The sequence below is a fragment of the Osmerus mordax genome, chromosome 3, assembly GCF_038355195.1.
Source record: "Osmerus mordax isolate fOsmMor3 chromosome 3, fOsmMor3.pri, whole genome shotgun sequence".
NCBI lineage: Eukaryota > Metazoa > Chordata > Actinopteri > Osmeriformes > Osmeridae > Osmerus > Osmerus mordax.
In genome coordinates this window covers 610427-638314 of record NC_090052.1, presented here as the reverse complement: position 1 = coordinate 638314, position 27888 = coordinate 610427, and the positions used below count along the sequence as shown (strand labels likewise).

General features: G+C 53.8%; 1 protein-coding gene across 3 annotated transcripts; it reads left to right on the top strand.

Moving 5' to 3' along the window:
* The first annotated feature begins 316 nt into the window (after positions 1 to 316).
* On the top strand, positions 317 to 27439 carry LOC136938592 (myosin-9-like). Of its 3 annotated transcripts, XR_010875441.1 has the most exons (41): positions 317 to 524; positions 7676 to 8007; positions 9678 to 9834; positions 9954 to 9981; positions 10122 to 10215; positions 10897 to 10917; positions 12387 to 12479; positions 12650 to 12713; positions 12838 to 12936; positions 13122 to 13265; positions 13353 to 13448; positions 13635 to 13906; positions 14270 to 14443; positions 14523 to 14696; positions 14811 to 14925; positions 18140 to 18327; positions 18453 to 18574; positions 18650 to 18719; positions 18927 to 19087; positions 19196 to 19304; positions 19397 to 19528; positions 19623 to 19829; positions 19964 to 20101; positions 20219 to 20514; positions 20591 to 20803; positions 20898 to 21042; positions 21153 to 21359; positions 21496 to 21600; positions 21689 to 21841; positions 22073 to 22321; positions 22456 to 22668; positions 22939 to 23151; positions 23350 to 23511; positions 23836 to 23964; positions 24128 to 24216; positions 24445 to 24568; positions 24685 to 24893; positions 24984 to 25092; positions 25239 to 25411; positions 25707 to 27101; positions 27167 to 27439. XR_010875441.1 is itself a non-coding variant. In XM_067231714.1 (40 exons), the coding sequence occupies exons 2-40, from the start codon at positions 7681 to 7683 to the stop codon at positions 25813 to 25815; spliced, it is 5883 nt and encodes a 1960-aa protein (XP_067087815.1). In that variant the 5' UTR covers positions 317 to 524; positions 7676 to 7680; the 3' UTR covers positions 25816 to 27439. The 3 variants fall into 3 exon arrangements, 1 of the variants encoding a protein (XP_067087815.1); XR_010875456.1 differs by lacking the exon at positions 10897 to 10917; XM_067231714.1 differs by having other exon boundaries at positions 25707 to 27439.
* The last annotated feature ends 449 nt before the right edge of the window (positions 27440 to 27888 follow it).

The following is a 27888-nucleotide window of genomic DNA, read 5'->3' as shown; positions in this document are numbered from 1 at the left end:
TCACTGGTACTTATATGGTCATGAAAATCCTTACCATGCACATACCACTTCCATTAACAAGCACCTCATCACGGACCTCCTCCTCTCTCCTCCTCTCGACTATTTCAAGTTCGGAGTTTTTATTTTTTGTTGCCCTGTGGCACTACGAATTTCCCCGAAACACGCCCCTCGAACTTCTCGATTGGTGGGATGATGCAGCATGATGCTCTGATTGGCTGAGAGAGGCTGAGCGGGTGGGAACATTCCACATTGGCCTGTCCTGCCCTGGACCGCACCCCGTTTGACAACGCAGAGAGTTTAACTAGTTGAGAGGGAGGGAGAACGAAAGAAAAAAACGATAGAGTGAGGGAGGGAGAGAAAGAAAGAAAGAAAGGGAGGAAGCGAAGAGTGTAGTTTGAACCGAGCATTCCGAGGTCTTTGAGAAAGCTGCACTCGATTTAACGGGAGTTTGTATCACGGCGACCGACGACAGATCTACCGGTAGTAGTTAGAGACCGATTAAAGCGTCTGCATCACCTTAGCAGGTAATATTACATCTTATCTACGTGTTTCATCAATTATCCCCGCTTATTTGCTGTGTCCGTTACTTGTCTAACGTTAGCTGCTCAAGCGTTGCCAACCAGGAAGAACACAAAATTGCAACTTCATCACCGCTCGCTGGGTGGTATCAAACTCAGATTTATTCTAGCCGTTAATGTGTTATTAGTAACTTTTTTCTACTTGCAAATGAATGTAACATTTCACACTCTACACTCGACACAATCATTATCGGCAGCATTAGCCGTTTCATTGTAACTTATGTCTTCCTCGCAACCGACACACCGTATCGTTCCGCAGGTTCGGGCCGCGGCAGCAGCCGTAGCGAGGCAGCAGCTAGCTGGGCTAAGTTAGCTACAGGAAGTGATTTGCTTGAATGAGTTGCAGAACGAGAGGCAGCGACTGAACTGCGAGGGAGAGGGGGGCGAAAACACATTGGAAGTGCGTTCTTGGAACGAGTTAGAGACTTGTAGGAATGTTTGTATTGCTGTTGTTTGGTGTGTGTGTGAGTGTCGGCGTGTGTGGCCGGACCAGGTCACACAGTTAAAGTAAGCAACCCTGGGAAGAGACTCTTGAGAAAAGCATTACGTCACTCACTGATCAGTTCGCTTTACAAGCTCCACACTGCTCTTTCTCCTGCACACACATTTGCGTCATTCCTCAAGTCTTGTGTGCATTTCCCAACTAGACATACCAGGACCCGTGACGATTTGTCTGGTTAATATTCGGTCTGGCCGACTCGCCACAGATTTCTCCTGACGCGAGTTTTTGTAGCTAATTGAACTCAACTTGATTCACTTTTCTCAGCGGTGATCTACTTAGCTACGCACGTATGACACGGTTGTATCGTGGCACCAGTGCGTCTGTGTGAAGTCTGGCCTTGGCTGTGTTTCTGCGTCATGGTCGCTGTTTGCTCGGTGTGAACTGTGTATAGATCACGGCGGTAAAAGGCAGAAAGGAAACCGACTCACGGGAATGCGCGCACGCCCTTTTGATTTCGATCATCTCAAACTCCGAAACTGCAAAGTTGCGGTAAATTACCCATGTTTGTGCCGTCGGTACGGGTTTGGCTGCCGTGGCGGAACGGAGACAGACACGGCGCAGTGTTCGTGTCGCTGTGTCACAGCTGGAAGACATGACCTGGTTTAGATGTTACATGGTTGTATAAATAAACCCTGTCTGTCTGGAACGGGTTTAGAGCAGGGGCCTGCAGCTGCTGTAATGAGAGGAAGCTGGCTGGACGAGTACATTACTGTGATTACTCAAGGATATATAATAATTGTCTCATTTAGCAATGTTTTTATCTAAAGCCACTGAGCTATACCCATCCCCATGCCCTACCACTGAGCTATACCCATCCCCATGCTCTACCACTGAGCTATACCGTCTTTGATCTTTGTGTGACTTGCGGACAGGAAATGACATGGTATTGTAGCTTCCTGTTGTCTACAGGAGCTGGTGAGGTCTAGGGCCCCAGCTCATATGATCACCACTAGCATGTAGGCTAGAGGCTGGCTGGCTGACTGGCTGTACTTTCAGCTGGGGGGGGGGGGGGGATTCGGTTTATTCGCCATGTATGTTATACAAACACGGAATTTACTGTGGCAGGGAGGTGCAAAACACTAAACATATATACTCTCCTTGCTCTCCTCCTTGCTCTCCTCCTTGCTCTCCTCCTTCCTCTCCTCCTTCTCCTTCCTTTTGTCCTTCCTCTCCTCCTTCCTCTCCTTCCTCTCTTCCTTCCTCTCTTCCTTCCTCTCTTCCTTCCTCTCTTCCTTCCTCTCCTCCTTCCTCTCCTTCTCCTCCTTGCTCTCCTCCTTGCTCTCCTCCTTGCTCTCCTCCTTGCTCTCCTTCCTCTCCTTCTCCTCCTTGCTCTCCTCCTTGCTCTCCTTCCTCTCCTTCTCCTCCTTCCTCTCCTCCTTCCTCTCCTCCTTCCTCTCGTCCTTCCTCTCCTTCTCGTCCATCCTCTCCTCCTTGCTCTCCTCCTTGCTCTCCTTCCTCTCGTCTTTGCTCTCCTCCTTCCTCTCGTCATCCCTTGTTGGAAAACAGATCCTAGTAGAATACTCAAAACAACTATGTTGTCATAACTGGCTCCTCTCCTTCTCCTCTCCTCCCCTTCCTCTGTCTCCCCCCCCCTCCTTTCTCTCCTGCCCTCTACTCTCCTCCCCTCCTCTTCTCCTCCAGCATCCTCCTTCTCCTCCAGACAGGACAGTCTCCACATATCTGAGCAGAATATGGTCTGTCTGTCTGACTCACATCCCACTAAGGCCTGTCACTCATCCTTCCAGACATCAGCCATCTATTCAGTCATTCATCCTTCCAGACATCAGCCAGCGAGCTAGTCAACCATAACACCAGCCAGCTAGGTAGTCAGTCAGCTACCCATCCTGTGAGGCTGTTTCATTGCCACAACAGTAATACCTCAGCGTCCGTCTGTTTTCAGGTCGTAAATTTTACCAGAGTGAGGGGAACAGTTTGATTGAATTGGGTCAATCTGATTGGCTGGCTTGGCAGGCTGTTTCCCTGCTCGCTTGGCCTTCCTATCTGCTTTATGAAAGTCTTAGTTTCCTACTTCTTAACTCTCAGAACCTCTCTCCATTTCCCTCTCCCTCATTAGCTCATTAGGCCTGATCCCCCCCCCCCCTTCCCCCCCCCCCTCCACCAGGGAGCACCTGCAGGCTTGTGTTCAATGCAACAATACCAGGAAATGACTCTTCCGTGACGAGGCGTCCAAACAAGCCAACTCGGCTCAGTAGAGGCTGGGGCCAGTAGAGGCTAGTTGAGGCCAGGCCTGTAGAGGCTAGGTGAGGCCAGGTGCTTATTAAAGGCAGCCAGGGTTAGGCTACACAGTGGATGATGTCATGGGTTAGGGTTAGGCTAAGGCTACACAATGGATGATGTCATGGGTTAGGGTTAGGGCCTCTTTCTGACATGGAACCGGCTGAGGCCACTTCCTGTGTATGAGAGGGAGAGACAAGAGGGAGAGACCAGAGGGAGGGAGGGAGGGAGAGCCTAGAGGGAGAGCCTAGAGGGAGGGACCATGGGAGGGAGGGAGAGACCAGAGGGAGAGACCAGAGGGAGAGAGGTACAGACCAGAGCGAGAGACCAGAGGGAGGGAGAGAGGCCAGAGGGAGGGAGAGAGAGAGAGAGAGAGTAAGAGAGAGACCACAGACCAGAGGGAGGGAGAGAGACCAGAGACCAGAGGGAGAGTGAGACAGGGAGGGAGGGAGAGAGAGGGAGAGACCGGAGGGAGGGAGAGACCAGAGACGGGGAGGGAGAGACAGACAGGGAGGGAGAGACCAGAGAGAGAGAGAGAGAGAGAGAGAGAGAGAGAGAGAGAGAGACAGGAACAGACAGACAGGAACGCAGGCAGGGAGAGGTGTGGCTGTGTTAGAGTAGACTTTGAGCTGGGAAGGGTGTGTGACCTGCACATCTGGTGTGTTTAGCGTGGCCTCCGATGATAGGGTTTCCCTGCCATATCTCCAGCCATGTTTCACATTGTCAGTGAACTTTGAGCTCTGCTTGCAGTGCCCTGTCTCTGGCCTGTCATATCTTTATTATATTACACTTCTACGTCTATGTTTATTGTGGTGGGTGGGTTGTCACAGCAAACTCTTTGTGTTTGGAGAGAGAGTTTGAGGGAGGGGGAGGGGGAGAGGGTGACAGGGAGGGGAAAGGGGAGGGAGGTAGGGAGAGTACAGATGTGCAGTTGAGTGAAGGTAAATGAGGGCAGTATGATCTTATCAGAGTGAAAGTTTGTCAACCTGTCATTTACACTGACATCCCCCCCTCCACCCCCCCCCCCCCCCCACCCCCCCCCCCACCCCCCCTTCGGCTGTTAAGTGCTTATATAATGATTATCTAATACCCTAACTGGCTGAACCGGTTCAGCTGGGAACACTGACTTGGCTATCTGATGCACCCGCCGATAACCTGTCCTTGTCCCTGCCTGGATCTGCCTGTCCCTGGGTCTGCCTGTCCCTGGGTCTGCCTGTCCCTGGGTCTGGCCTGGGTCTGCCTGTCCCTGGGTCTGCCTGTCCCTGTGTCTGCCAGGGGCTGGTCAGCACCAGTACACTCCAGTACAGAACAGTACCAGCAGCATCAGTCTAGAACATCCTTAGCCCCAGTACCAGTCTAGAACAGCCCCAGTACCAGTCTAGAACAGCCCTAGCCCCAGTACCAGTCTAGAACTCTGAGGCGAGCGAGGAAGATTGTGGCCGACTCCTCCCACCCTGGACACTCCCTGTTTCAGTCACTCCCCTCCGGCAGAAGGCTGCGGTCCATCAGGACCAATACCTCACGCCACAAAAACAGTTTCTTCCCTTCCGCTGTTGGCCTCTTCAACAAGGCCAAGGGACCACACTGACTCAAATGACTTATTGCTTAAAACACACTGCTTTTGCACTGCACCACAACATGGTATCTTGTACATTTGTATTTTTTGTAATATTTGTATTTTTGTATTTTTATATTGTAATTTACGGCAACTTATATTTATCCCACTTAGTACTGCTAGTTTATGTACCCTTAGTATAGTTAGTCCACATATTTAAATTTTAGGTATATGTTTATTGTATGCACCTTCCTGCCAAAGCAAATTCCTTGTCTGTGCAAACTTTCATGGCGAATAAATCCCTTTCTGATTCTGATTCTGAACAGCCCTAGCCCCAGTACCAGTCTAGAACAGCCCTAGCCCCAGTACCAGTCTAGAACAGCCCTAGCCCCGGTACCAGTCTAGAACAGCCCTAGCCCCGGTACCAGTCTAGAACAGCCCTAGCCCCGGTACCAGTCTAGAACAGCCCTAGCCCCGGTACCAGTCTAGAACAGCCCTAGCCCCGGTACCAGTCTAGAACAGCCCTAGCCCCGGTACCAGTCTAGAACAGCCCTAGCCCCGGTACCAGTCTAGAACAGCCCTAGCCCCGGTACCAGTCTAGAACAGCCCCAGTACCAGTCTAGAACAGCCCCAGTACCAGTCTAGAACAGCCCTAGTCCTAGTACCAGTCTAGAACAGCCCTAGCCCTAGTACCAGTCTAGAACAGCCCTAGCCCCGGTACCAGCAGCACCAGGGTGGGAGTATTGGTAGCAGCAGCAGTCAAGGTGTTTTGGGCTTGTCAGCACTTCTCCTGAGAGGAGAAGAGACTAACATACTAAACCTCTATTACCATGACTGTATCCTGCTGGTTCTAGTGGTCTAGTACTCTATACTGCTGGTTCTAGTGGTCTAGTACTCTGATGAGGTGATTTGCTGCCTCCCTTCTCCCCCTCGTCCCTCCCTGTCCCTCCCACCATCTCCTCCCTCCCTTCTCCCCCCCCTCACCTCCTCCCTCCCTGTCCCCCTCTCCTCTCCACAGGGCCTACTCTGACAAGCCCAGCCAGAATTCACACAACAAGTTCCACAAATGTCAAAATAGTTTTCTCTCTTTGTCATTTCCTCTGCTCCTTTACAGCCTTCCCCCCCTCCTCTCCGTCCTAGAGAGAGGCAGAAAGGCGGGCTGGAGTAGTGAGTGTTGGAGGCAGGGAGGGAGGGAGGGAGTAGCTGATTGACAGATCTATTAATGTTCCTGCTGACTACCTCACTTCCTGTAGGGGCTGGATTCTGTAGAACAACCTCACTTCCTGTGTGGATGTAGTGTGTAGAACTAGGGAGATGGGGGCTGTCCTCTACTTGGTAATGATCAGCAGTCTGTGCTAATCTCAGTGCTGTGCTCTGGTGTAGAGGCAGTCTTACTGTTCAGAGAGAGCAGACTGACTGGGTGTAAATATGCTCTGCTGCCTTCCTCAGGAGAGCTTGAACTGTGTCACCCAGAAACACAGCAATCTATGTCAGAGCAGCAGGCCCCGTACCAATACCGTCTACACGCAGAGAGAGAGACGCAGAGAGAGAGACGCAGAGAGAGAGACGCAGAGAGAGAGACGCAGAGAGAGAGACGCAGAGAGAGAGACGCAGAGAGAGAGACGCAGAGAGAGAGACGCAGAGAGAGAGAGAGAGAGAGAGGCAGAGAGAGAGAGAGAGGCAGAGAGAGAGAGAGAGGCAGAGAGAGAGAGAGAGGCAGAGAGGCAGAGAGAGAGAGAGAGGCAGAGAGAGAGAGAGAGGCAGAGAGAGAGAGGCAGAGAGAGAGAGTCCCTGGCCTTTAGTGCTTAGCAGCAGATGGGGTGTGTTACTGTGGTTTATTTGACATTGTTGTTATGTTGTTGATTTCGCAACTGTTTTCATCCAACACACACACAGAGCCGGGTCTGGGTGCTGGAGTTGGCAGGGTGTGCTCCTGCTCTGCTTGTTTCTGAAAAACTGCGAAAACAACAAGATTACACCTCGAACTTGTTACTGTGGGAGACCTGTTACTGTGGGAGAGGGGTGAGGAGGGGAGGCGAGGGGTGAGTAGAGGTGAAGGACATGGGACAGGAATGTGTGGAATGTCTCTGCTCTCTGCCACAGTGATGAAGGTACAGGAAGAATCTGACCCTGTGGGACCTCTCTCTCTCTCTCTCTCTCTCTCTCTCTCTCTCTCTCTCTCTCTCTCTCTCTCTCTCTCTCTCTCTCTGATAAACAAAGGGGGGGGGGGTAATGATGGAAGTCAGCTGTGTGTGTATGAGGGTCGTGAGAAGTGTGTCTACAGCCAAGTCCTCTCTCTCTCTGTGTCTCTTTCTACATAGATCATGGTCCATCAATCTCTTAATTTACCCCCAATAAACCCCAACATGAGCTAAAAACCCAGGACTCTCAATCTTGCCCCCCCGCCCTCCAACAGCCACCTCCCCCAGATCCCCTGGAGCTGTGAGAAGCACACAATGTTCTCTCCTTCCATTCATCCATCCCTTTCTCCCTCTTTCCCCCTCCTCCCTCCAGACCCCCAGCACCTCTGGTCCAATCACATCCAGCCCCTTTTACAAGCAGTGTCACAGGGCTTCCCAGGCGCCCACAGACCTGCTCCTCCACCTTCCTGAGGGTGGAGGGGTGGTGAGCAGTGTTAGCCGGAGATAATATTGTAGAAACAAGACTACCAGTGTCAACAAGACTGACCCCTGACCCTGAGAGCTACATACCTCAAGACTCTGGTCCGTCTGGTCAGACACACACACACCCACTCTGTAACCCTCCCAGTACTCACCCCCCCCCCCCTCTATCTCCCTCCCTCAGCCACCATGACGGATGCTGACAAGTTCCTGTATGTGGACCGCAACATGGTCAACAGCCCTCTGGCCCAGGCCGACTGGGCCACCAAGAAGCTGGTGTGGGTGCCGTCAGAGCGGCTGGGCTTCGAGGCCGGCTCAGTGAAGGAGGAGCGGGGAGACGACTGCACCGTGGAGCTGGCCGACTCCGGGAAGAAGGTGAAGGTGAACAAGGACGACATCCAGAAGATGAACCCGCCCAAGTTCAGCAAGGTGGAGGACATGGCCGAGCTCACCTGCCTGAACGAGGCGTCCGTGCTGCACAACCTGAAGGAGAGATACTACTCAGGACTCATCTACGTGAGTTTGTGCATGAGCGCACGCACACACACACTGTCACTCTCTCTTTGTGCCCTTTTAATGTCTGTTGTCTGTAGTCTCCGTGGTTATAACCAGAGATACTGTCTTGAAGACAAAGGTTATCTACTTCCTTGTTCGGCCTGGTTCCAAACACACACCTCCTCCTGGTGCTCTCTCTCTCTCTCTCTCTCTCTCTCTGTCTGTCTGTCTGTCTGTCTGTCTGTCTGTCTCTCCTCTCCTCTCCCTTCCCTTCTTCCCGCCCTTCTCTCCTCCCTCTCTCTGTTTAGAGTTTGGCAGTAAACAGGAAGCTACCAGGAACAAACCTCTCCTGGGGAGGAAGCTGAGAGGGAGAGGGAGAGGGAGAGGGAGAGGGAGAGAGAGGTCCAGTCAGGGTTGCATTTGAAATGTTGTAGAATGTAGTTTATTGTTGCCTCATAATTAATACCATCATCTATGAGGGGGCTAGGAGCCCTGCCCCTTACTGCCTGCCCCTTACTTCCTGGAGGGCATTTGTGTCTGGCTGGGTCAAGACGGCCAGCCCCCCCCGTGCCTCCACAGGGGAGGGGGAGGGGGGGAGACCAGATCAGTACCAGGCCAGGACTGGGGCACAGAGGGAGGAAGGAATGTAGCAGAGAAATATGGAGAGCGGGATGAACAGAGACACACAGCAGATATCCAGGCCAGAGGAAGAGATGATTTAGAGAGGGGGAGGAAAGGAGAGCAGCGGTTGTGAGGTTGAATGTTCAAGCCTGGGTTCACTGTCCTAGAGGCTGGTGAACAAGAGAGAAGTGGGAGGGGGAGGGGGACTGGGGGGAGGGGGGGACTGGGGGGAGGGGAAGGGGAAGGGGGAGTTGTGGGTGAGGCATGCAGAGATTGGGAAATCTCAAGTTTATTCTGAGTTTGGAGGATAGGGAGGAGAAGGAGATACTGAGTAATGTTCTGTCTTCATCTTGGCTGTTATATAACCAATCAACCACACACTCACTTCTCCTTTTACTGAATAAAAGACACACACACAACTTTCACGTGTCATGAAACATAAGTGTTCAGTGAGTGATTATGTGTGAGAGAGAGAGACTTGTTCAGTGAGTGATTATGTGTGAGAGAGAGAGACTTGTTCAGTGAGTGATTATGTGTGAGAGAGAGAGACGTGTTCAGTGAGTGATTATGTGTGAGAGAGAGAGACGTGTTCAGTGAGTGATTATGTGTGAGAGAGAGAGACTTGTTCAGTGAGTGATTATGTGTGAGAGAGAGAGAGACTTGTTCAGTGAGTGATTATGTGTGAGAGAGAGAGACTTGTTCAGTGAGTGATTATGTGTGAGAGAGAGAGACGTGTTCAGTGAGTGATTATGTGTGAGAGAGAGACTTGTTCAGTGAGTGATTATGTGTGAGAGAGAGAGACGTGTTCAGTGAGTGATTATGTGTGAGAGAGAGAGACGTGTTCAGTGAGTGATTATGTGTGAGAGAGAGAGACTTGTTCAGTGAGTGATTATGTGTGAGAGAGAGAGACGTGTTCAGTGAGTGATTATGTGTAAGAGAGAGAGACTTGTTCAGTGAGTGATTATGTGTGTGTGTGTGTGTGTGAGAGAGAGAGACTTGTTCAGTGAGTGATTATGTGTGAGAGAGAGAGAGACTTGTTCAGTGAGTGATTATGATGCTGTGTGTTGCAGACGTACTCTGGGCTGTTCTGCGTGGTGATCAACCCCTACAAGAACCTGCCCATCTACTCTGAGGAGATCGTGGAGATGTACAAGGGCAAGAAGAGGCACGAGATGCCCCCTCACATCTACGCCATCACCGACACGGCCTACAGGAGCATGATGCAGGGTGAGCCCTGACCCCTGACCCTGACCCCTGACTTATAAATGGTTAAGGGTAGGCGATGATAAAGCTGCCCTTGAATCCTTGACTAAACTCTCTCTCTCTTTTTTTTTCTCTCCTCACAGACCGTGAAGATCAGTCCATCCTCTGCACGTGAGTGTGGATCAGACATTAACCCTTTATCACGCTCACCATCTCTCTGAGGATTACCTTCCACTATTTATTTTAGTAATTGTATTAATAACATTTGTGCTCCCCCCCTTTCCCCTTCCACGCCTCCCTCCCTCCGTCAGGGGGGAGTCTGGAGCAGGGAAGACTGAGAACACAAAGAAGGTGATCCAGTACCTAGCCCATGTGGCCTCCTCCCACAAGACCAAGAAAGACCAGGTCTGTACTGTCACCCAAAGACCCTGCTGCTCTACCCTCCTCTAACCTGCTGCTCTGCTCTGCCCCTGTCACACTCTCCTCTACCCTGCTCTGCTCTCCTCTACCCTGCTCTGCTCTCCTCTACCCTGCTCTGCTCTCCTCTACCCTGCTCTGCTCTCCTCTATCCTGCTCTCCTCTCCTCTACCCTGCTCTCCTCTCCTCTACCCTGCTCTCCTCTCCTCTACCCTGCTCTCCTATCCTCTACCCTGCTCTCCTCTCCTCTACCCTACTCTCTTCTACCCTGGTCTCCTCTCCTCTACCCTGCTCTCCTCTCCTTTACCCCGCTCTACTCTACAGTGCTACTGTAGTGTCCCCCCTCCCTGACTCTTGGTACTCAGTGAGTGAACAGAAGAGGAGTTATAGTGTGTGTGTGTGTGTGTGTGTGTGTGTGTGTATAAACGGTTGGCTGCACAGACCATCTGTCACCAAGGAGTTTCTCTTGGAGAGCTATTGTTAGCATCATGCTAACTCCATGTTAGCTTCCTGTTAGCTTCACATTATCATCACATTAGGTTCACTTTAGCTTCATGCTAGCTTCAGGTTAGCATCCCGTTCTGAACTAGAGGCCTATAGACCTGGTCCTCTCCTGTCTCGTGTCCATCAGTCCTGTTGAGGTTGTGTGTTCTCTCTTCCCGCCAACAGAACAGCTCGTTCCTGTCACATGTGAGTTACCCTTCTCTCCATCCCTCCATCCCTCTCTCCACCTCTCCTTCACGCTGCCGTCCTCACCCCCGGCCCTCCTCCTCCCCTCGCTCCCTCCCCCACTCCTTACCTTCCTGGGTGTGTCCCAATACTCTACAGTACAGCCCTCCCCTCTCCTCACCCCTAGTGAGGCTTCTTAGACTATTGGGATGCCCCGCCCCCGCCCCCCCCCCCCCCTGTGTGCTGCCTCCTGTTGTGATGGGATAGAGGGTCAAAAGGTCAGGGGTCACAAGTCCTATCAGCCAATTGGGATCTAGAAGGAAGTATGTCAATGAACTTGCTGTGTGTCATTCAGCCAGACCAGACTGAGATCAGAGGGTGGTGACGTAATGAGGGGTACTGAGAATGACCTCTGACCCCTGACCACAGGGGTGTGAAGCTGAAGTTCAGCACGACACCTCTGATCCCAGTATTGTCTGGATGAAGACGGAATCTGTTGCTGTGATTCTCTGGACACTGCGTGTGTGTGCGCTTGTGTGCGTGTGTGTGCGCTTGTATGTCAGGAGTGTGTGTGTGTGTGCTCTTGTCTGTCAGGAGTGTGTGTGTGCGCTTGTCTGTCAGGAGTGTGTGTGTGTGTGTTCAGAGGTCTGGTCGTTGTGCACTGTTGCCTCTTCCCTCCTGCTCACACAGACCTCTGACCATCCAATCCTGCCTGAGCTAGTAATGCTAGCAGTGTTAGCGGTGCTAGCTGTGTTAGCGGTGCTAGCGGTGTTTAGAAATGGAAGCTGTGCTAGCAGTGTTATATTTCCTAGCTGTTTAAGCAATGTTTACAGTTAGACTTCTATGGTTTAAGTCTGATTCCCAGAGTTAAGTGTTAAAGTTAGGGTTAGGGGTTGTAGGAGGGTTAAGGTTCGGGGTCGTAGGAGGGTTAGGGGTCGTGGGAGGGTTAGGGTTAGGGGTCGTGGGAGGGTTAAGGTTAGGGTTGGGGGTCGTAGGAGGGTTAAGATTAGGGGTCATAGGAGGCTGTATGTTTCTAGTCTCCTCTGTCGGGGTCAAAGGTGAAGGGTCACCGACGAGGGTCCTGGGATGGTTTGTGGATGAGGTTTGGGCCCTAATACTGAAGGTGCAGGTGTGTGTGTGTGTGTGTGTGTGTAATGTGCAGGCTTGTGGGTGTTGGCGTATTCTATGTTGGTTTACACTTGTGTGTGGTCTATATGTTGATTAAAGTATGTGTAATCATCTTCACCTCTCTGCATGCATGTGACGGGTCTGTCAACTGAGGTAAGTCAGCTGTGTGTGTGTGTGTGTGTGTGTGCCATCTCCCGCCTGTCTTCGAGCCAAGGTGTTCTGCTATGACCTCCTTATGAATCTGGAGTTCCCACAATGCACCGCCACACATCACTAGCTACCACTGCAGGCCTGGGGTCTGGGGCCCGGTGTCTGCCTGGGCTGTTGTGTGACGGGGCTGCTGTTCCGCCTGTGTCCTGCAGGGGGAGCTGGAGAAGCAGTTGCTGCAGGCTAACCCCATCCTGGAGGCTTTCGGGAACGCCAAGACCGTCAAGAACGACAACTCCTCTCGCTTTGTAAGAACTGCACACTCTCTCTTCCTCTCACACGCCCACCTCGCCTATGTTACCTGGCTGACTTCCTTAGTTACCAGGTTTTACTTCCTGTGGTGTGTTCAGTTCCTGTGAAGCATGAAGGCTGGGGGTAGTGTGTTGTGTATGTCCTGTCTGAGTCTTTCTGTCTCTAGGGAAAGTTCATCAGGATCAACTTTGATGTGAACGGATACATCGTTGGAGCCAATATTGAGACCTGTATCCTTTATACTGTGCGCACACACACAGGCCTACACACACACAGGCGCACACACACACAGGCACGCACTCTCTCACACACGCACACACACACACAGTGCTAGAGTCCTTGACCGTCTCCCAGACCTGCTGGAGAAGTCTCGTGCCATCAGACAGGCCAAAGACGAGAGGGCCTTCCACATCTTCTACTACATGCTGACTGGAGCTGGAGACAAGCTGCGCAGTGAGCACACACACACACACACACACACACACACACACACACACACAGACAGACTCCCTGCATAATCAGCCTAATCTAGGAGTACAGGGCTGTGATGTGTGTTTTACCCCCCCGTCCCCAGCGGAGCTGTGTCTGGAGAGCTACAGCAGTACAGGGCTGTGATGTGTGTTTTACCCCGTCCCCAGCGGAGCTGTGTCTGGAGAGCTACAGCAGCTACCGCTTCATGTCCAACGGGAACCTGACCATCCCTGGCCAGCAGGACAAGGATCTGTTCACTGAGACCACCGACGCCATGACCATCATGGGAATACCTGAGGATGAGCAGATAGGTAGAGGAGGAGCAGGAGGGGGGGAGTAGGAAGAGGGTTGTGTGTGTGTGTGTGTGTCTGACTGCAGTACCTCCTCCCGTCCTGCAGGGATGCTGAAGGTGGTGTCCTCGGTGCTCCAGCTGGGGAACATGAGCTTCAAGAAGGAACGCCACTCTGACCAGGCCTCCATGCCCGATGACACAGGTACACACACACACACACACACACACACACAGGTACACACACACACACACGCTTGCACACACACACACACACACACACAGGTACACGCACGCACACACACACATGGGTATACACATGTGAGAGATTACATATTTACAGTTCTCTACTCTCTTTATCACCTGGTGCACCTCTCTCCCTCCCCCCCAGCTGCCCAGAAGGTGTGCCACCTGATGGGGATGAGTGTGACAGACTTCACCCGGGCCATCCTGTCCCCCAGGATCAAGGTGGGTCGTGACTACGTCCAGAAGGCCCAGACGCAGGAGCAAGCAGAGTTTGCGGTGGAGGCGCTGGCCAAGGCCACGTACGAGAGGATGTTCCGCTGGCTGGTCATGAGGATCAACAAGGCGCTGGACAAGACCAAGAGACAAGGAGCCTCCTTCATCGGCATCCTGGACATCGCTGGCTTTGAGATCTTCGATGTAAGGGGGGGGGGGGGGAGTGAAGGGGTGGGGGGGGGGGGGAGAGGGAGTGAAGGGGGAGGGGGAAAGGGGGAGAGGTTGGGGGGAGTGAAGGGGGGAGGGGAGAGGGAGTGAAGGGGGAGGGGGAGAGGTTGGGGGGAGAGGGAGTGAAGGGGAAAGGGGGAGGGGGAGAGGTTGGAGGGAGAGGGAGTGAAGGGGGAGGGGGAGAGGGAGTGAAGGGGAAAGGGGGAGGGGGGAAGGGAGACAGGGAGGGATGGTGTATTGCAGTGTTATGTTGAAGCATGTCTCTAACCTGGCATTTGTCTTCTGTTTTGTGACTCCCTCTCTCCCTTCTCCCTCTCTCCCCTCTGCTCTCCTCTACAGCTGAACTCGTTTGAGCAGATGTGCATTAACTACACCAACGAGAAGCTCCAGCAGCTGTTCAACCACACCATGTTCATCCTGGAGCAGGAGGAGTACCAGCGGGAGGGCATTGAGTGGAGCTTCATCGACTTTGGTCTGGACCTGCAGCCCTGCATCGACCTCATCGAGAAACCTGTGAGTTTCTGGGAGTCTCTCTATCTATCTCTCCCTCTCTCTCTCCCCCCTGTCTGACCCCCCTGTCTCCTGTATGCAGGCCAGCCCCCCAGGTATCCTGGCTCTGCTGGATGAGGAGTGCTGGTTCCCCAAGGCCACAGATAAGAGCTTTGTGGAGAAGGTTCTCCAGGAACAGGGAACACACCCCAAGTTCCACAAGCCCAAGAAACTGAAGGACGAGGCTGACTTCTGCATCCTGCACTACGCCGGGAAGGTACACACACTCACACCAAACGCTCTCTAGGTTGATCCTCAGCCCTGGTTACAACTCCACTTCCCAGGTTCCTAGCGTAGTAGTGGGTGAGTAAGCCCCTTCTCTTCCTGTCAGGTGGACTACAAGGCTGATGAGTGGCTGATGAAGAACATGGACCCTCTGAACGACAACGTGGCCACGCTGCTCAACCAATCAACAGACAAGTTTGTTTCTGAGCTCTGGAAGGACGGTGAGTTATACAGGAAGTGATGCGGGGCTCTATACAGGAAGTGATGCGGGGCTCTATACAGGAAGTGATGCTGGGCAGCTGGGTCAAACTCGACCATGTTGGTGACCCGTCATCTGGTGTCTTATCTTATCTCTACTTCTCTCTCTGTCTTCCTTCACCTGGTGTCTCCTCTCTCTCTCCTCTCTCTCGTCTCCGTAATTCCTGTCTTCTCTGGCCCATCTCTCAATTGCTGTCACTCCGAGATATTTTACTTTTCTGTCTCTCTCGCTCTCCCTGTCCCCCCTCGCTCTCCCTCCCCGTCCCCCCTCGCTCTCCCTCCCTGTCCCCCCTCGCTCTCCCTCCCTGTCCCCCCTCGCTCTCCCTCCCTGTCCCCCCTCGCTCTCCCTCCCTGTCCCCCCTCGCTCTCCCTGTCTGTCCCCCCTCGCTCTCCCTGTCTGTCCCCCCTCGCTCTCCCTGTCTGTCCCCCCTCGCTCTCCCTGTCTGTCCCCCCTCGCTCTCCCTCCCTGTCCCCCCTCGCTCTCCCTGTCTGTCCCCCCTCGCTCTCCCTCTCTGTCCCCCCTCGCTCTCCCTGTCCCCTCTCTCTCTCTCTCTCCCTCCCCGTCCCCTCCCCTGTCTCTCTAGAGGTGCTCAGATGTCAGAGAGCTTATTTCTATAAGCGTTTTCCTTTCCTCCACTCAGACTCAGGTGACTTCTCTTTAATTTCTACGTTCTCTCCGTTCCTGCTCCTTCTGTCCTCCTGCTTTCCCACCAGGTGACCTCATCCTCATGACCTCATCCTCCTCCTGCCTTTATCCCTCCTCCTTTTATTTCCCCACAATGACCATGTTTTTAACTGATGTGTATGTAAAGTTGTACTGACACACTGTTAACCTGTGGCCAGTCAGTCAGGGTTAGGGCCAGCCAGGGTTAAAGACAGCCAGTCAGTCAGGGTCAGTGTTAGGACCAGCCAGCCAGCCAGTCAGTCAGGGTTAGGACCAGTCAGTCAGTCAGTCAGGGTTAGGACCAGTCAGTCAGTCAGGGTTAGGACCAGTCAGTCAGGGTTAGGACCAGCCAGCCAGCCAGTCAGTCAGGGTTAGGACCAGCCAGCCAGTCAGTCAGTCAGTCAGGGTTAGGACCAGCCAGTCAGTCAGGGTTAGGACCAGTCAGTCAGGGTTAGGACCAGCCAGTCAGTCAGGGTTGGGACCAGCCAGCCAGCCAGTCAGTCAGGGTTAGGACCAGTCAGTCAGTCAGGGTTAGGACCAGTCAGCCAGCCAGTCAGTCAGGGTTAGGACCAGTCAGTCAGTCAGGGTTAGGACCAGTCAGTCAGTCAGGGTTAGGACCAGTCAGTCAGCCAGTCAGGGTTAGGACCAGTCAGCCAGTCAGGGTTAGGACCAGTCAGCCAGTCAGGGTTAGGACCAGTCAGCCAGTCAGTCAGTCAGGGTTAGGACCAGCCAGTCAGTCAGGGTTAGGACCAGCCAGTCAGTCAGGGTTAGGGCCAGCCAGTCAGTCAGGGTTAGGGCCAGCCAGCTCCTGCTCCCTCCAGCGTCTCATGACCTCTGCTCTCTCCCCTGTGTAATAGTGCCCCCTGGTGTTGGTCATGGGTACTACAGCAATGGGTATATACTGCATGGGTTTGGTTTTGTCTTCACCAACACCACAGGAACACCTCACACACACACACCCTCGTCACACACACACACACACACACCCTCGTCACACACACCCTCCTCACACACACACACACACACACACACTGCATTGTTCCATCTTGTTGGTGTGACTTCCCTCACGCCTCACTGGCATTTTGTGACCCCCCCCCCGCCCCTTCCCTGCTCCTCCCCTCTCCTTCACCAGTGTGTGTGTGTGTGTGTGTGTGTCACCAGTCTCATGTTCTCTCCTTCCCTGCTCCTCTGCTGGTAGAGGAGCAGGTGAAGACTTTTCCTCCAGCAGCACCGTGGTGTCTGGGTGGTGTCTCATTGTGCAACCTGATCACCCTCTGACCAGACACTCAGCCTCTCCCCTGACCAGACACTCAGTCTCTCCTCTGACCAGACACTCAGCCTCTCCTCTGACCAGACACTCAGCCTCTCCCCTGACCAGACACTCAGCCTCTCCCCTGACCAGACACTCAGCCTCTCCCCTGACCAGACACTCAGCCTCTCCTCTGACCAGACACTCAGCCTCTCCCCTGACCAGACACTCAGCCTCTCCCCTGACCAGACACTCAGCCTCTCCCCTGACCAGACACTCAGCCTCTCCTCTGACCAGACACTCAGCCTCTCTTCTGACCAGACACTCAGCCTCTCCTCTGACCAGACACTCAGCCTCTCCTCTGACCAGACACTCAGCCTCTCCTCTGACCAGACACTCAGCCTCTCCTCTGACCAGACACTCAGCCTCTCCTCTGACCAGACACTCAGCCTCTCCTCTGACCAGACACTCAGCCTCTCCCCTGACCAGACACTCAGCCTCTCCTCTGACCAGACACTCAGCCTCTCCCCTGACCAGACTCTCAGCCTCTCCTCTGACCAGACACTCAGCCTCTCCCCTGACCAGACACTCAGCCTCTCCCCTGAACAGACACTCAGCCTCTCCCCTCTCCACTGACCAGACACTCAGCCTCTCCCCTGACCAGACACTCAGCCTCTCCCCTCTCCACTGACCAGACACTCAGCCTCTCCCCTGACCAGACACTCAGCCTCTCCCCTCTCCACTGACCAGACACTCAGCCTCTCCCCTGAACAGACACTCAGCCTCTCCTCTGACCAGACACTCAGCCTCTCCCCTGACCAGACACTCAGCCTCTCCCCTGACCAGACACTCAGCCTCTCCCCTGACCAGACACTCAGCCTCTCCCCTGAACAGACACTCAGCCTCTCCCCTCTCCCCTGACCAGACACTCAGCCTCTCCCCTGACCAGACACTCAGCCTCTCCCCTCTCCACTGACCAGACACTCAGCCTCTCCCCTGACCAGACACTCAGCCTCTCCCCTCTCCACTGACCAGACACTCAGCCTCTCCCCTGAACAGACACTCAGCCTCTCCTCTGACCAGACACTCAGCCTCTCCCCTGACCAGACACTCAGCCTCTCCCCTGACCAGACACTCAGCCTCTCCCCTGACCAGACACTCAGCCTCTCCCCTGAACAGACACTCAGCCTCTCCCCTCTCCCCTGACCAGACACTCAGCCTCTCCCCTGACCAGACTCTCAGCCTCTCCCCTCTTCCCCCACAGTGGACCGTATCGTGGGTCTGGACAAGGTGGCGGGCATGTCGGAGATGCCGGGAGCGTTTAAGACTCGTAAGGGCATGTTCCGCACGGTGGGCCAGCTGTACAAGGAGCAGCTGTCCAAGCTGATGGCCACGCTCAGGAACACCAACCCCAACTTCGTTCGCTGCATCATCCCCAACCACGAGAAGAAGGTGTGTCCCCGTGGCAATGCCGTAGCAGACTGGGTGGAGACTGGAGTTTTAATGTCTGTTTGTTGTGTAGAGGACAGGTGTGTGTGTGTGTAGGTTTGTGTGTGTTGACCAGTCTCCGCCCCCAGGCTGGGAAGCTGGAACCCTTCCTGGTGCTGGACCAGCTGAGGTGTAACGGGGTTCTGGAGGGCATCAGGATCTGCAGGCAGGGCTTCCCCAATCGCATCGTGTTCCAGGAGTTCAGACAGAGGTACAAACACACTCTCACTCTCACACACACATACACACACACAGGATGTGGTCCTAATCCGTATGTGTGTGGCAGGTATGAGATCCTGACCCCTAACTCCATCCCCAAAGGCTTCATGGACGGCAAGCAGGCCTGCGTGCTCATGGTAAGATTCAGATCTCTCTAACTAGCTCTAGAACCCCTCAGATCTCTCTAACTAGCTCTAGAACCCCTCAGATCTCTCTAACTAGCTCTAGAACCCCTCAGATCTCTCTAACTAGCTCTAGAACCCCTCAGATCTCTCTAACTAGCTCTAGAACCCCTCAGATCTCTCCAGCTGTGTTCTCCTGTGTGACCGCTCCCTGTATCTCAGATCAAAACCCTGGAGCTGGACCCCAACCTGTACCGGATCGGCCAGAGCAAGGTGTTCTTCCGGGCCGGAGTCCTGGCTCACCTGGAGGAGGAGCGGGACATGAAGATCACCGACGTCATCATCAGCTTCCAGGCCTGGTGCCGAGGATACGTGGCCCGCAAGTAAGGAGCCATGCTCACCTCTAAACCCCACAGGAGGAGGAGGGGAGGAGGAGGAGGTGCTGGGTGAGGCTGTGCTCTTCCTGAGTGTGTGTGTGTGTGTGTCATCAGGGCGTTTACTAAGAGGCAGCAGCAGCTGACAGCCATGAAGGTGATCCAGAGGAACTGTGCTGCCTACCTCAAACTCAGGAACTGGCAGTGGTGGAGGCTGTTCACCAAGGTACACACACACACCTACACACACACACACACTCGCACACACACCCTGAGACACACTCAGTCCCTGAGTTAACCCCCCCCCCTCCCCCCCAGGTGAAGCCCCTGCTGCAGGTGAGCAGGCAGGAGGAGGAGATGCAGGCTAAGGACGAGGAGCTGATGAAGGTGAAGGAGAAGCAGATGTACGTGGAGGAGCAGATGCAGGAGATGCAGAATAAGCAGCAGCAGGTGAGCCTCCTGACACACCACCCGCCCTGACACACCACCCGCCCTGACACACCACCCGCCCTGACACACCACCCGCCCTGACACCACCCCCCAGCTGAGCGTGGAGAAGCAGGCCCTGCAGGAGCAGCTGCAGGCGGAGACCGAGCTGTGCGCGGAGGCGGAGGAGATGAGGGCACGGCTGTCTGCTAAGAAGCAGGAGCTGGAGGAGATCCTGCACGACCTGGAGGCCCGGGTGGAGGAGGAGGAGGAGCGCGCCACGCACCTGCAGGCAGAGAAGAAGAAGATGCAGCAGAACATCACCGTGAGGACGCGCACACGACTGCACACACACACACACACACACACACACACACCATCATACAGAAGGTTTCAGACAGACCTATCTAACTGTGTGTGTGTGTGTGTGTGTGTGTGTGTGTGTGTGCATGCGTGCAGGACCTGGAGCAGCAGCTGGATGAGGAGGAGGCAGCGCGTCAGAGGCTGCAGCTGGAGAAGGTTACCATGGAGGCCAAGATGAAGAAGGTGGAGGAGGACGTCATGGTGCTGGACGACCAGAACAACAAGCTGATGAAGGTGAGGAGGGAGCGGAAGGAGGGGAGGGAGAGGGAGAGGGAGGTTGTCCTGTGGTGTTCTAACCAGGGTTGTGGTGAGGTCATGTAACCTGTGGTTGTGGTGGTGGTGGTGCTGCAGGAGAAGAAGCTGATGGACGAGAGGATCTCTGAGTTCACCACCAACCTGGCGGAGGAGGAGGAGAAGAGCAAGAGTCTGCAGAAGTTAAAGAACAAACACGAGGCCATGATCACCGACCTGGAGGACCGTCTGCGGCGGGAGGAGAAGCAGCGGCAGGAGCTGGAGAAGAACCGGCGCAAGCTGGAGGGAGACTCCACAGAGCTGACCGACCAGATCTCAGAGCTGCAGGCCCAGATAGCAGAGCTGCGCGCACAGCTGGCCAAGAAGGAGGAGGAACTGCAGGCTGCGCTCGCCAGGTGAGTGTGTGTGTGTGTGGCAGAGAGGTGTTGTGGGTTTGGACATGTCAACTCACCTGCTTCCTCCGTCTCCCAGGATGGAGGAGGAGGCGGCCCAGAAGAACCTGGCCCAGAAGAAGATCCGGGAGCTGGAGGCTCAGCTGTCCGAGCTGCAGGAGGACCTGGAGCTGGAGCGGGCAGCGCGCTCCAAGGCTGAGAAGCACCGCAGGGACCTGGGAGAAGAGCTGGAGGCTCTGAAGACTGAGCTGGAGGACACGCTGGACTCCACCGCCGCGCAGCAGGAGCTCAGGTGGGTACACACTCACACACACACCTGTGTGTATATATATATCACATACACACACACAGGTCTAACAGCTGAGTGACCCCCCCCCCCCCCCCAGGACCAAGAGGGAGACCGAGGTGACCCAGCTGAAGAAGGCGCTGGAGGATGAGGTCAGAGTTCATGAGCAGCAGGTCCAGGAGATGAGACAGAAACATGGCCAGGCCTTCGACGAGCTCAACGAACAGCTGGAGCAGGCCAAGAGGGTACACACACACCAACACATACACCAGCATTAACACACGCGTGTGCTAATGCACATACATACACATGAACACACACATACTTTAAACCCCTCTCCCCCTCCTCCCCCCAGAACAAGGTGTCTGTGGAGAAGACGAAGCAGGCCTTGGAGAGCGAGCGGAACGAGCTGGCCATCGAGATGCAGGGGCTCCTGCAGGGGAAGGGAGACTCTGAGCAGCGCAGGAAGAAGGCGGAGTCACAGGTCACTGAGCTGCAGGTCAAACATGCTGAGAGCGAGAGGCAGCGGGCAGAGCTGGCCGACAGAGTCGCCAAGATGCAGGTACACACCTGGTCACTCACCTGGTCAATACTACTATTACACACCTGGTCAACACCTCTGCTACATACCTGGTCATTGTGAGCTGTGATTGGCTGTGTCTGATGTGTGTGTGTGCGGCGGGGGTGTGTTGTGATAGGCTGAGCTGGAGAACGTGAACGGGCTTCTGTGCGAGGTGGAGGGCAAGTCCATCAAGGCCAGCAAGGACTGCTCTACTGTCGAGTCCCAGCTCCAGGACGTCCAGGTACACACACACACACACACAGGAGAAACAAGAATGTCAAATATACATGTGAAGGTGTTTATAGTAGGACCCTCCCCTCCCCCCTCAGGAGCTGCTGGGGGAGGAGACACGGCAGAAGCTGTCCTTGGGGACCCGTCTGCGCCAGCTGGAGGAGGAGCAGGGCGTGTTGAGGGAGCAGATGGAGGAGGAGGAGGAGGCCAAGAGGAACGTGGAGAGACAGCTGCTGACCGTGCAGGCCCAGGTACCACAGACTGCACACACACTGCACACACACTACACAGGCCCAGGTACCACAGACTGCACACACACTGTACACAGGCCCAGGTACCACCAGCTATACACAGGCCCAGGTACCACCAGCTATACACACACACTGCACACACACTGGACACAGTTCCACATACAACGCACACGCTGCACACCAGCCCCGCCTCTCAAATGTGTTTGATTGACGTACCTGCTCATCCAATAGCTGGTTGACATGAAGAAGAAGGCGGAGCTGGAGGCGGGATGCCTGGAGAGTGCTGAGGAGGGCAGGAAGCGTGTGCAGAGGGACCTGGAGGGCGTGGCCCAGCGCCTGGAGGAGAGGAACGCAGCCTTTGAGAAGCTGGACAAGACCAAGACCCGCCTCCAGCAGGAGCTGGACGATCTGCTGGTGGACCAGGACCACCTGAGACAGATCGTGTCCAACCTGGAGAAGAAGCAGAAGAAGTTTGATCAGGTGGGAAGGAGGGGAGGTGGAGGGAGGGAGGGGGGGGAGGGAGGGGGGGGAGGAGGTAGGAAACGAGGGAGGGATGAAAGATGACTGATTATCTCCAACCTATTGTAGAAGTCTGACCTCCTCCTCCCCCCCAGATGCTGGCGGAGGAGAAGAGCGTTTCGGCCCGCTATGCGGAGGAGCGCGACCGTGCGGAGGCTGAGGCGAGGGAGAAGGACACACGGGCACTGGCCCTGGCACGCCAGCTGGACAGCCTGATGGAGGTGAAGGAGGAGCTGGACCGCTCCAACAAGCTGCTCCGTGCAGAAATGGAGGACCTAGTCTCCTCCAAGGACGACGTGGGCAAGAACGTAAGTGGTGTGTGTGTGTGTGTGTGTGTATCTGGTTTGGTCTAACTATGCTTGTGGGGACCAAATGTCCTACCAAGTATAGTTAAACATGAAAAAAATTATCCTGTGGGGCCCCTTTGCTGGGCCCCATAACTTCATATGCTTTTGTCAGTGTTTTAGGGTTTAGAATTACATTTAGGGTTAGGGGTGAGAGAACATGATTTTGAATGGAAGTGAATGATCGGGTTCCACTAGGATAGAAAAACAAACGTGTGTGTGTGACCCCTCCAGGTCCACGAGCTGGAGAAGTCGAAGCGGGGCATGGAGCAGCAGCTGGAGGAGATGCGGGTGCAGCTGGAGGAGCTGGAGGACGAGCTGCAGGCCACGGAGGACGCCAAGCTGCGCCTGGAGGTCAACATGCAGGCCATGAAGGCCCAGTACGACCGCGACCTGGCCGGACGCGACGAGATGGGGGAGGAGAAGAAGAGACAGCTGGTCAAACAGGTACAGGCTCTGCTAGCTGTTGGTGATCAGTCCTGCTAGCTGACCTGCTAGCTACATCAACTCCCATGTTCTCCTGGGCTCAATACAAACTGACACCTATTGGTTATTTAGTGTTGCATTATGATCTGTGTAGTTTCTCCAGTGAGAGCCTGTGACTCTGCTCCTCATAGTGTGTGTGCGTGTGTGTGTGTGCGTCAGGTGCGGGAGATGGAGATGGAGCTGGAGGACGAGAGGAAGCAGCGGTCGGTTGCCATGGCGGCGCGTAAGAAGCTGGAGCTGGATCTGAAGGAGCTGGAGGCGGCCATCGACATGGCCAACAAGAACAGAGACGAAGCCCTGAAACAGCTGAAGAAGCTGCAGGTACATGCCCTCTACTGACGCTCTACTGGCCCTCTATTGACGCTCTATTGACGCTCTACTGGCCCTCTACTGACGCTCTACTGACGCTCTACTGGCCCTCTACTGGCCCTCTACTGACGCTCTACTGGCCCTCTACTGGCCCTCTACTGGCCCTCTACTGGCGCTCTACTGGCCCTCTACTGACGCTCTACTGACGCTCTACTGACGCTCTACTGGCGCTCTACTGGCCCTCTACTGGCCCTCTACTTACGCTCCACTGACGCTCTACTGTCCCTACTGTGTTCAGCCTCACTAACATGTCTTCCTCTCCCCCCCCTCCCCCAGGCCCAGATGAAGGAACTCCTGAGAGAGCTGGAGGACACCAGGCAGTCCCGGGACGAGATTCTGGCCCAGGCCAAAGAGAACGAGAAGAAGATTAAGAGTATGGAGGCAGACATGATCCAGATGCAAGAGGTCTGTCACTCTCTCTCTCTCTCTACCTCTCTCTATCCCTCTGTACCTTCACCTGTCTCTCTATCCATCCATAGAGAGACATTGTTGACTATCAACTATAATCAAGCTCACTTCGGTCTTCTCTCCAACTTGTGTGTGTGTGTGTGTGTGTGTGTGTGCGTAGGAGCTGGCAGCAGCAGAGCGTGTGAAAAGACAGGCGCAGCAGGAGAGAGACGAGCTGCAGGATGAGATCAACAACCAGGCCAGCAAGAAGTAGGACTCCTCCATCACCTCCACCTGTCCTGTCTCCTCCATCACCTCCATCTGTCCTGTCTCCTCCATCACCTCCACCTGTCCTGTCTCCTCTAACTCCTTCACCTCCACCTCCTCCTGTAACTCCACTTCCTGCTTCCACATCCTCCTCCACGTTCCTCTTGATTCTCTTCTTAAACATCAACCGTCAGGATGCTGCAGATAGTTCACGAGCTGTCATCCCCCCAGCTCTCTGATAGCGGAGGAGAAGAGGAGGCTTGAGGCTCGTATCGCCCAGCTGGAGGAGGAGCTGGAGGAGGAGCAGTGCAACACTGAGCTGGTCAACGATAGGCTGAAGAGAGCCATGCTGCAGGTACGGCAGCCTATCAGAGGGAGCGGAGCTGAGGCTATTGACACAGAATGTTGCGTGGCATGTAGAAATTGAGTCTCCCCTCCCCCCCCCCCCCCCCCCCCCCCCCCCCCCCCCAGACTGACCAGATGAACGTGGAGCTGACAGCAGAGCGCAGTACCTCCCAGCGCCTGGAGGGGGCGCGCTCTCAGCTGGAGCGCCAGAACAAGGAGCTGAAGCTGAAGCTGGGAGAGCTGGAGGGCACCATCAAGAGCAAGTACAAGGCCTCTATCTCCGCCCTGGAGGCCAAGATCGCCCAGCTGGAGGAACAGCTGGACATGGAGACCAAGTAATACCCTCCCCCTGTCTGTCTGCCTCTGTCTGTGTGCGTGTCTGGCTCTTTCTGACCTCTGTGTGCGTGTCTGACCTGTGTGTGTAGGGAGAGGCAGCAGGCCTCCAAGCTGGTGCGCCGTACAGAGAAGAAGCTGAAGGAGGTGATCCTGCAGGTGGACGACGAGAGACGCAACACCGAACAATACAAGGACCAGGTGTGTGTGTGTGTACAAGGCCCTGGTGTGTGTGTGTGTGTGCTCCCCTGACTGCTTGGTGTGGCGTGTGTGTGCACTCCCCTGTGTGGTGTGTGTGTGTGTGTGTGTGTGCGCTCCCCTGACTCCCCTGTGTGGTGTGTGTCCAGTCAGACAAGCTGAACTCGCGTATGAAGCAGCTTAAGAGGCAGCTGGAGGAGGCAGAGGAGGAGGCCCAGAGAGCCAACGCCAACCGCAGGAAGCTGCAGCGGGAGCTGGAGGACGCCACCGAGTCTGCCGACGCCATGAACCGAGAAGTCAGCACCCTGAAGAGCAAGCTCAGGTACGCTCCACCCTGCAGCCCCACCCTGCTGCTCCACTCCTCCACCCTGCTGCCCCACTCCTCCACCCTGCTGCCCCACCCTGCTGCTCCACCCCTCCACCCTGCTGCTCCACCCTGCTGCTCCACCCTGCTGCTCCACCCTGCTGCTTCACCCTGCTGCTTCACTCCTCCACCCTGCTGCTCCACCCTGCTGCTCTGCTCTACTGTAGTGTAATAAACTGCCTAATTTGTATGTGCTTTTCTACTATACTGTACTCTAATCTACTGGTTATGTTTTCTCCTGGTGTGTGTCCAGGCGTGGGGACCTCCCCTTCACCATGCGCCGCATCGTAAGCCGTGCAGGCATCGAGAGCGATGAGGAGAGCGAGCCCAAGAGCGAGACCCCCGAGCCCAAGCCTGAGTGATCACAGCCTGCCCCTGCTGGCCGGAGGACCAAACTACAGCAGGACCACGCTTACACACACGCTTACACATTCTCACACATGCTCACACACACACTATACACTTGCAGAGGGACTTAAACATCCTATTACTGTATCAATAAAAGACAACAGGCTTTACAGTATGAATACACTGACAATCTACACACACACGTTAGTACCACTTAAAACATGCAGACAATCAACTTGTTGACATACATGCATATACATATACATATATATATATATACACACATATACTACTACTCATGGGCCAAACCTTTTCATGCTTTCATCTTCATTCTCTGGGAAAAAATAGAAAAATGAATGATATTTTTGTAAGGAAACATTCCAATGATAGCCCTGTTTTAAGCGTCTATTTTTCTAACTGAAGAAAGACAGGAAGGAAGAAGGAAGTAGACATGAATGAAGAAAAAATTACTGGATGGGACCAAAGTAATATCGTAATCTAAAGATTTGTATTTTATTCTGAAGTTTTTATAATGATTAAGTGTTGCTGTAAGACTCTTATTCTGGCTCTGCCTGGGGCTCCCGGCGGGACGTCCTGCTCTCTCTGTGCCTTTTCATGTGGGTCCCTTAGACCCTCACCTCACAGGCAGTACACAGGGTCCCTTAGACCCTCACCTCACAGGCAGTACACATGCACACTTCCAGAGCACAGTCAGGCAGGTGTATTGAAGGTTGATTCTGGTTCTGAAGTGTATTATTGATGCACTGAGATGTTGAGATATGCCGTGGACCACTGCATACACACAATTCTGAAGTGATTACACACACACACAATTCTGAAGTGATTACACACACACACAATTCTGAAGTGATTACACACACACACAATTCTGAAGTGATTACACACACACACAATTCTGAAGTGATTACACACACACACAATTCTGAAGTGATTACACACACACACAATTCTGAAGTGATTACACACACAAGATGCCAAAACTTCCTAAGGCCTTCCTCAGCTGTTAAAGGGTGCAGCTGGTTAGGGTTAGGGTTAGCGGCTGTTATTTGCTTGTTTTCTGGATCCATGTTTGGATTTTTATTGTGGTTGTTCATGTCTGCACAGGGCACAGCTGGGAGGGGCTGGGACCATGTTAACTCAACACACACACACACACACTCGACTCAGCACAGCTGGGAGGTAGAGGAGGTGTTGCTACTAAACTTCCCTTCCTCCCTCCTGACGGGCTCCCTGTACCCCAGACTGTAGGACAGAGGGAGACACCGCAGACTAGGTGTGTGTGTGTGAGCCCTCTACAGACTGTGCTGCTGCATGTGTAGGACAGAGGGAGACACCGCAGACTAGGTGTGTGTGTGTGAGCCCTCTACAGACTGTGCTGCTGCATGTGTAGGAGAATGTTGTTCATCATAGATTAATAGAAAAAAGATCTCGCTGCCTCTGTCCACCTGTCTCTATCTCTTTCTCGCACTTAGAAGTAAAACTGAAAAAAAGAAAAGACAATGAAAAAAATCTTTACATTTTTGTACTGTTTCTTTTCTCCTCTGGAAAGAGACATCTTGAGATATGGGTTGTGAAATGTTGGAATTATTGCAATAAAAGATGCTTTCTAAACTGCTACCCAGAGTGTTTCATGACCCTCTGCTCAGGACTTCACCTCCTACTGTCCTCTCCCCTCTGTTATACATGATGATCACAGTAACAGACATCACCAGCATCACTGGATTGCTTTATAAATGTCCAGACTGTAATATACAGGGGGGGAACCACTTTCCTCAGGCCTCCAGGGAAATCTGTTCCTCCAGGGAAATCTGTTCCCCCTGCGTTCTCAGTGTAAGAGACTGGTGTATAGATTAAACATATTACACATTATGATCACTGTAAAATAATGAAATGAGTACCCTATGAGTATCCTAAAATCATAACACCGGCTTGCCTACTTATTGTACAGTACCATAGTTTATTTCTGCCTGCAACAAAACATAAAACGACACACACACAATAATAAAATTAATAACAAACTAAAATATAAACAAGCGAACAAGACTATGCTCACGAAGAACTAGGCA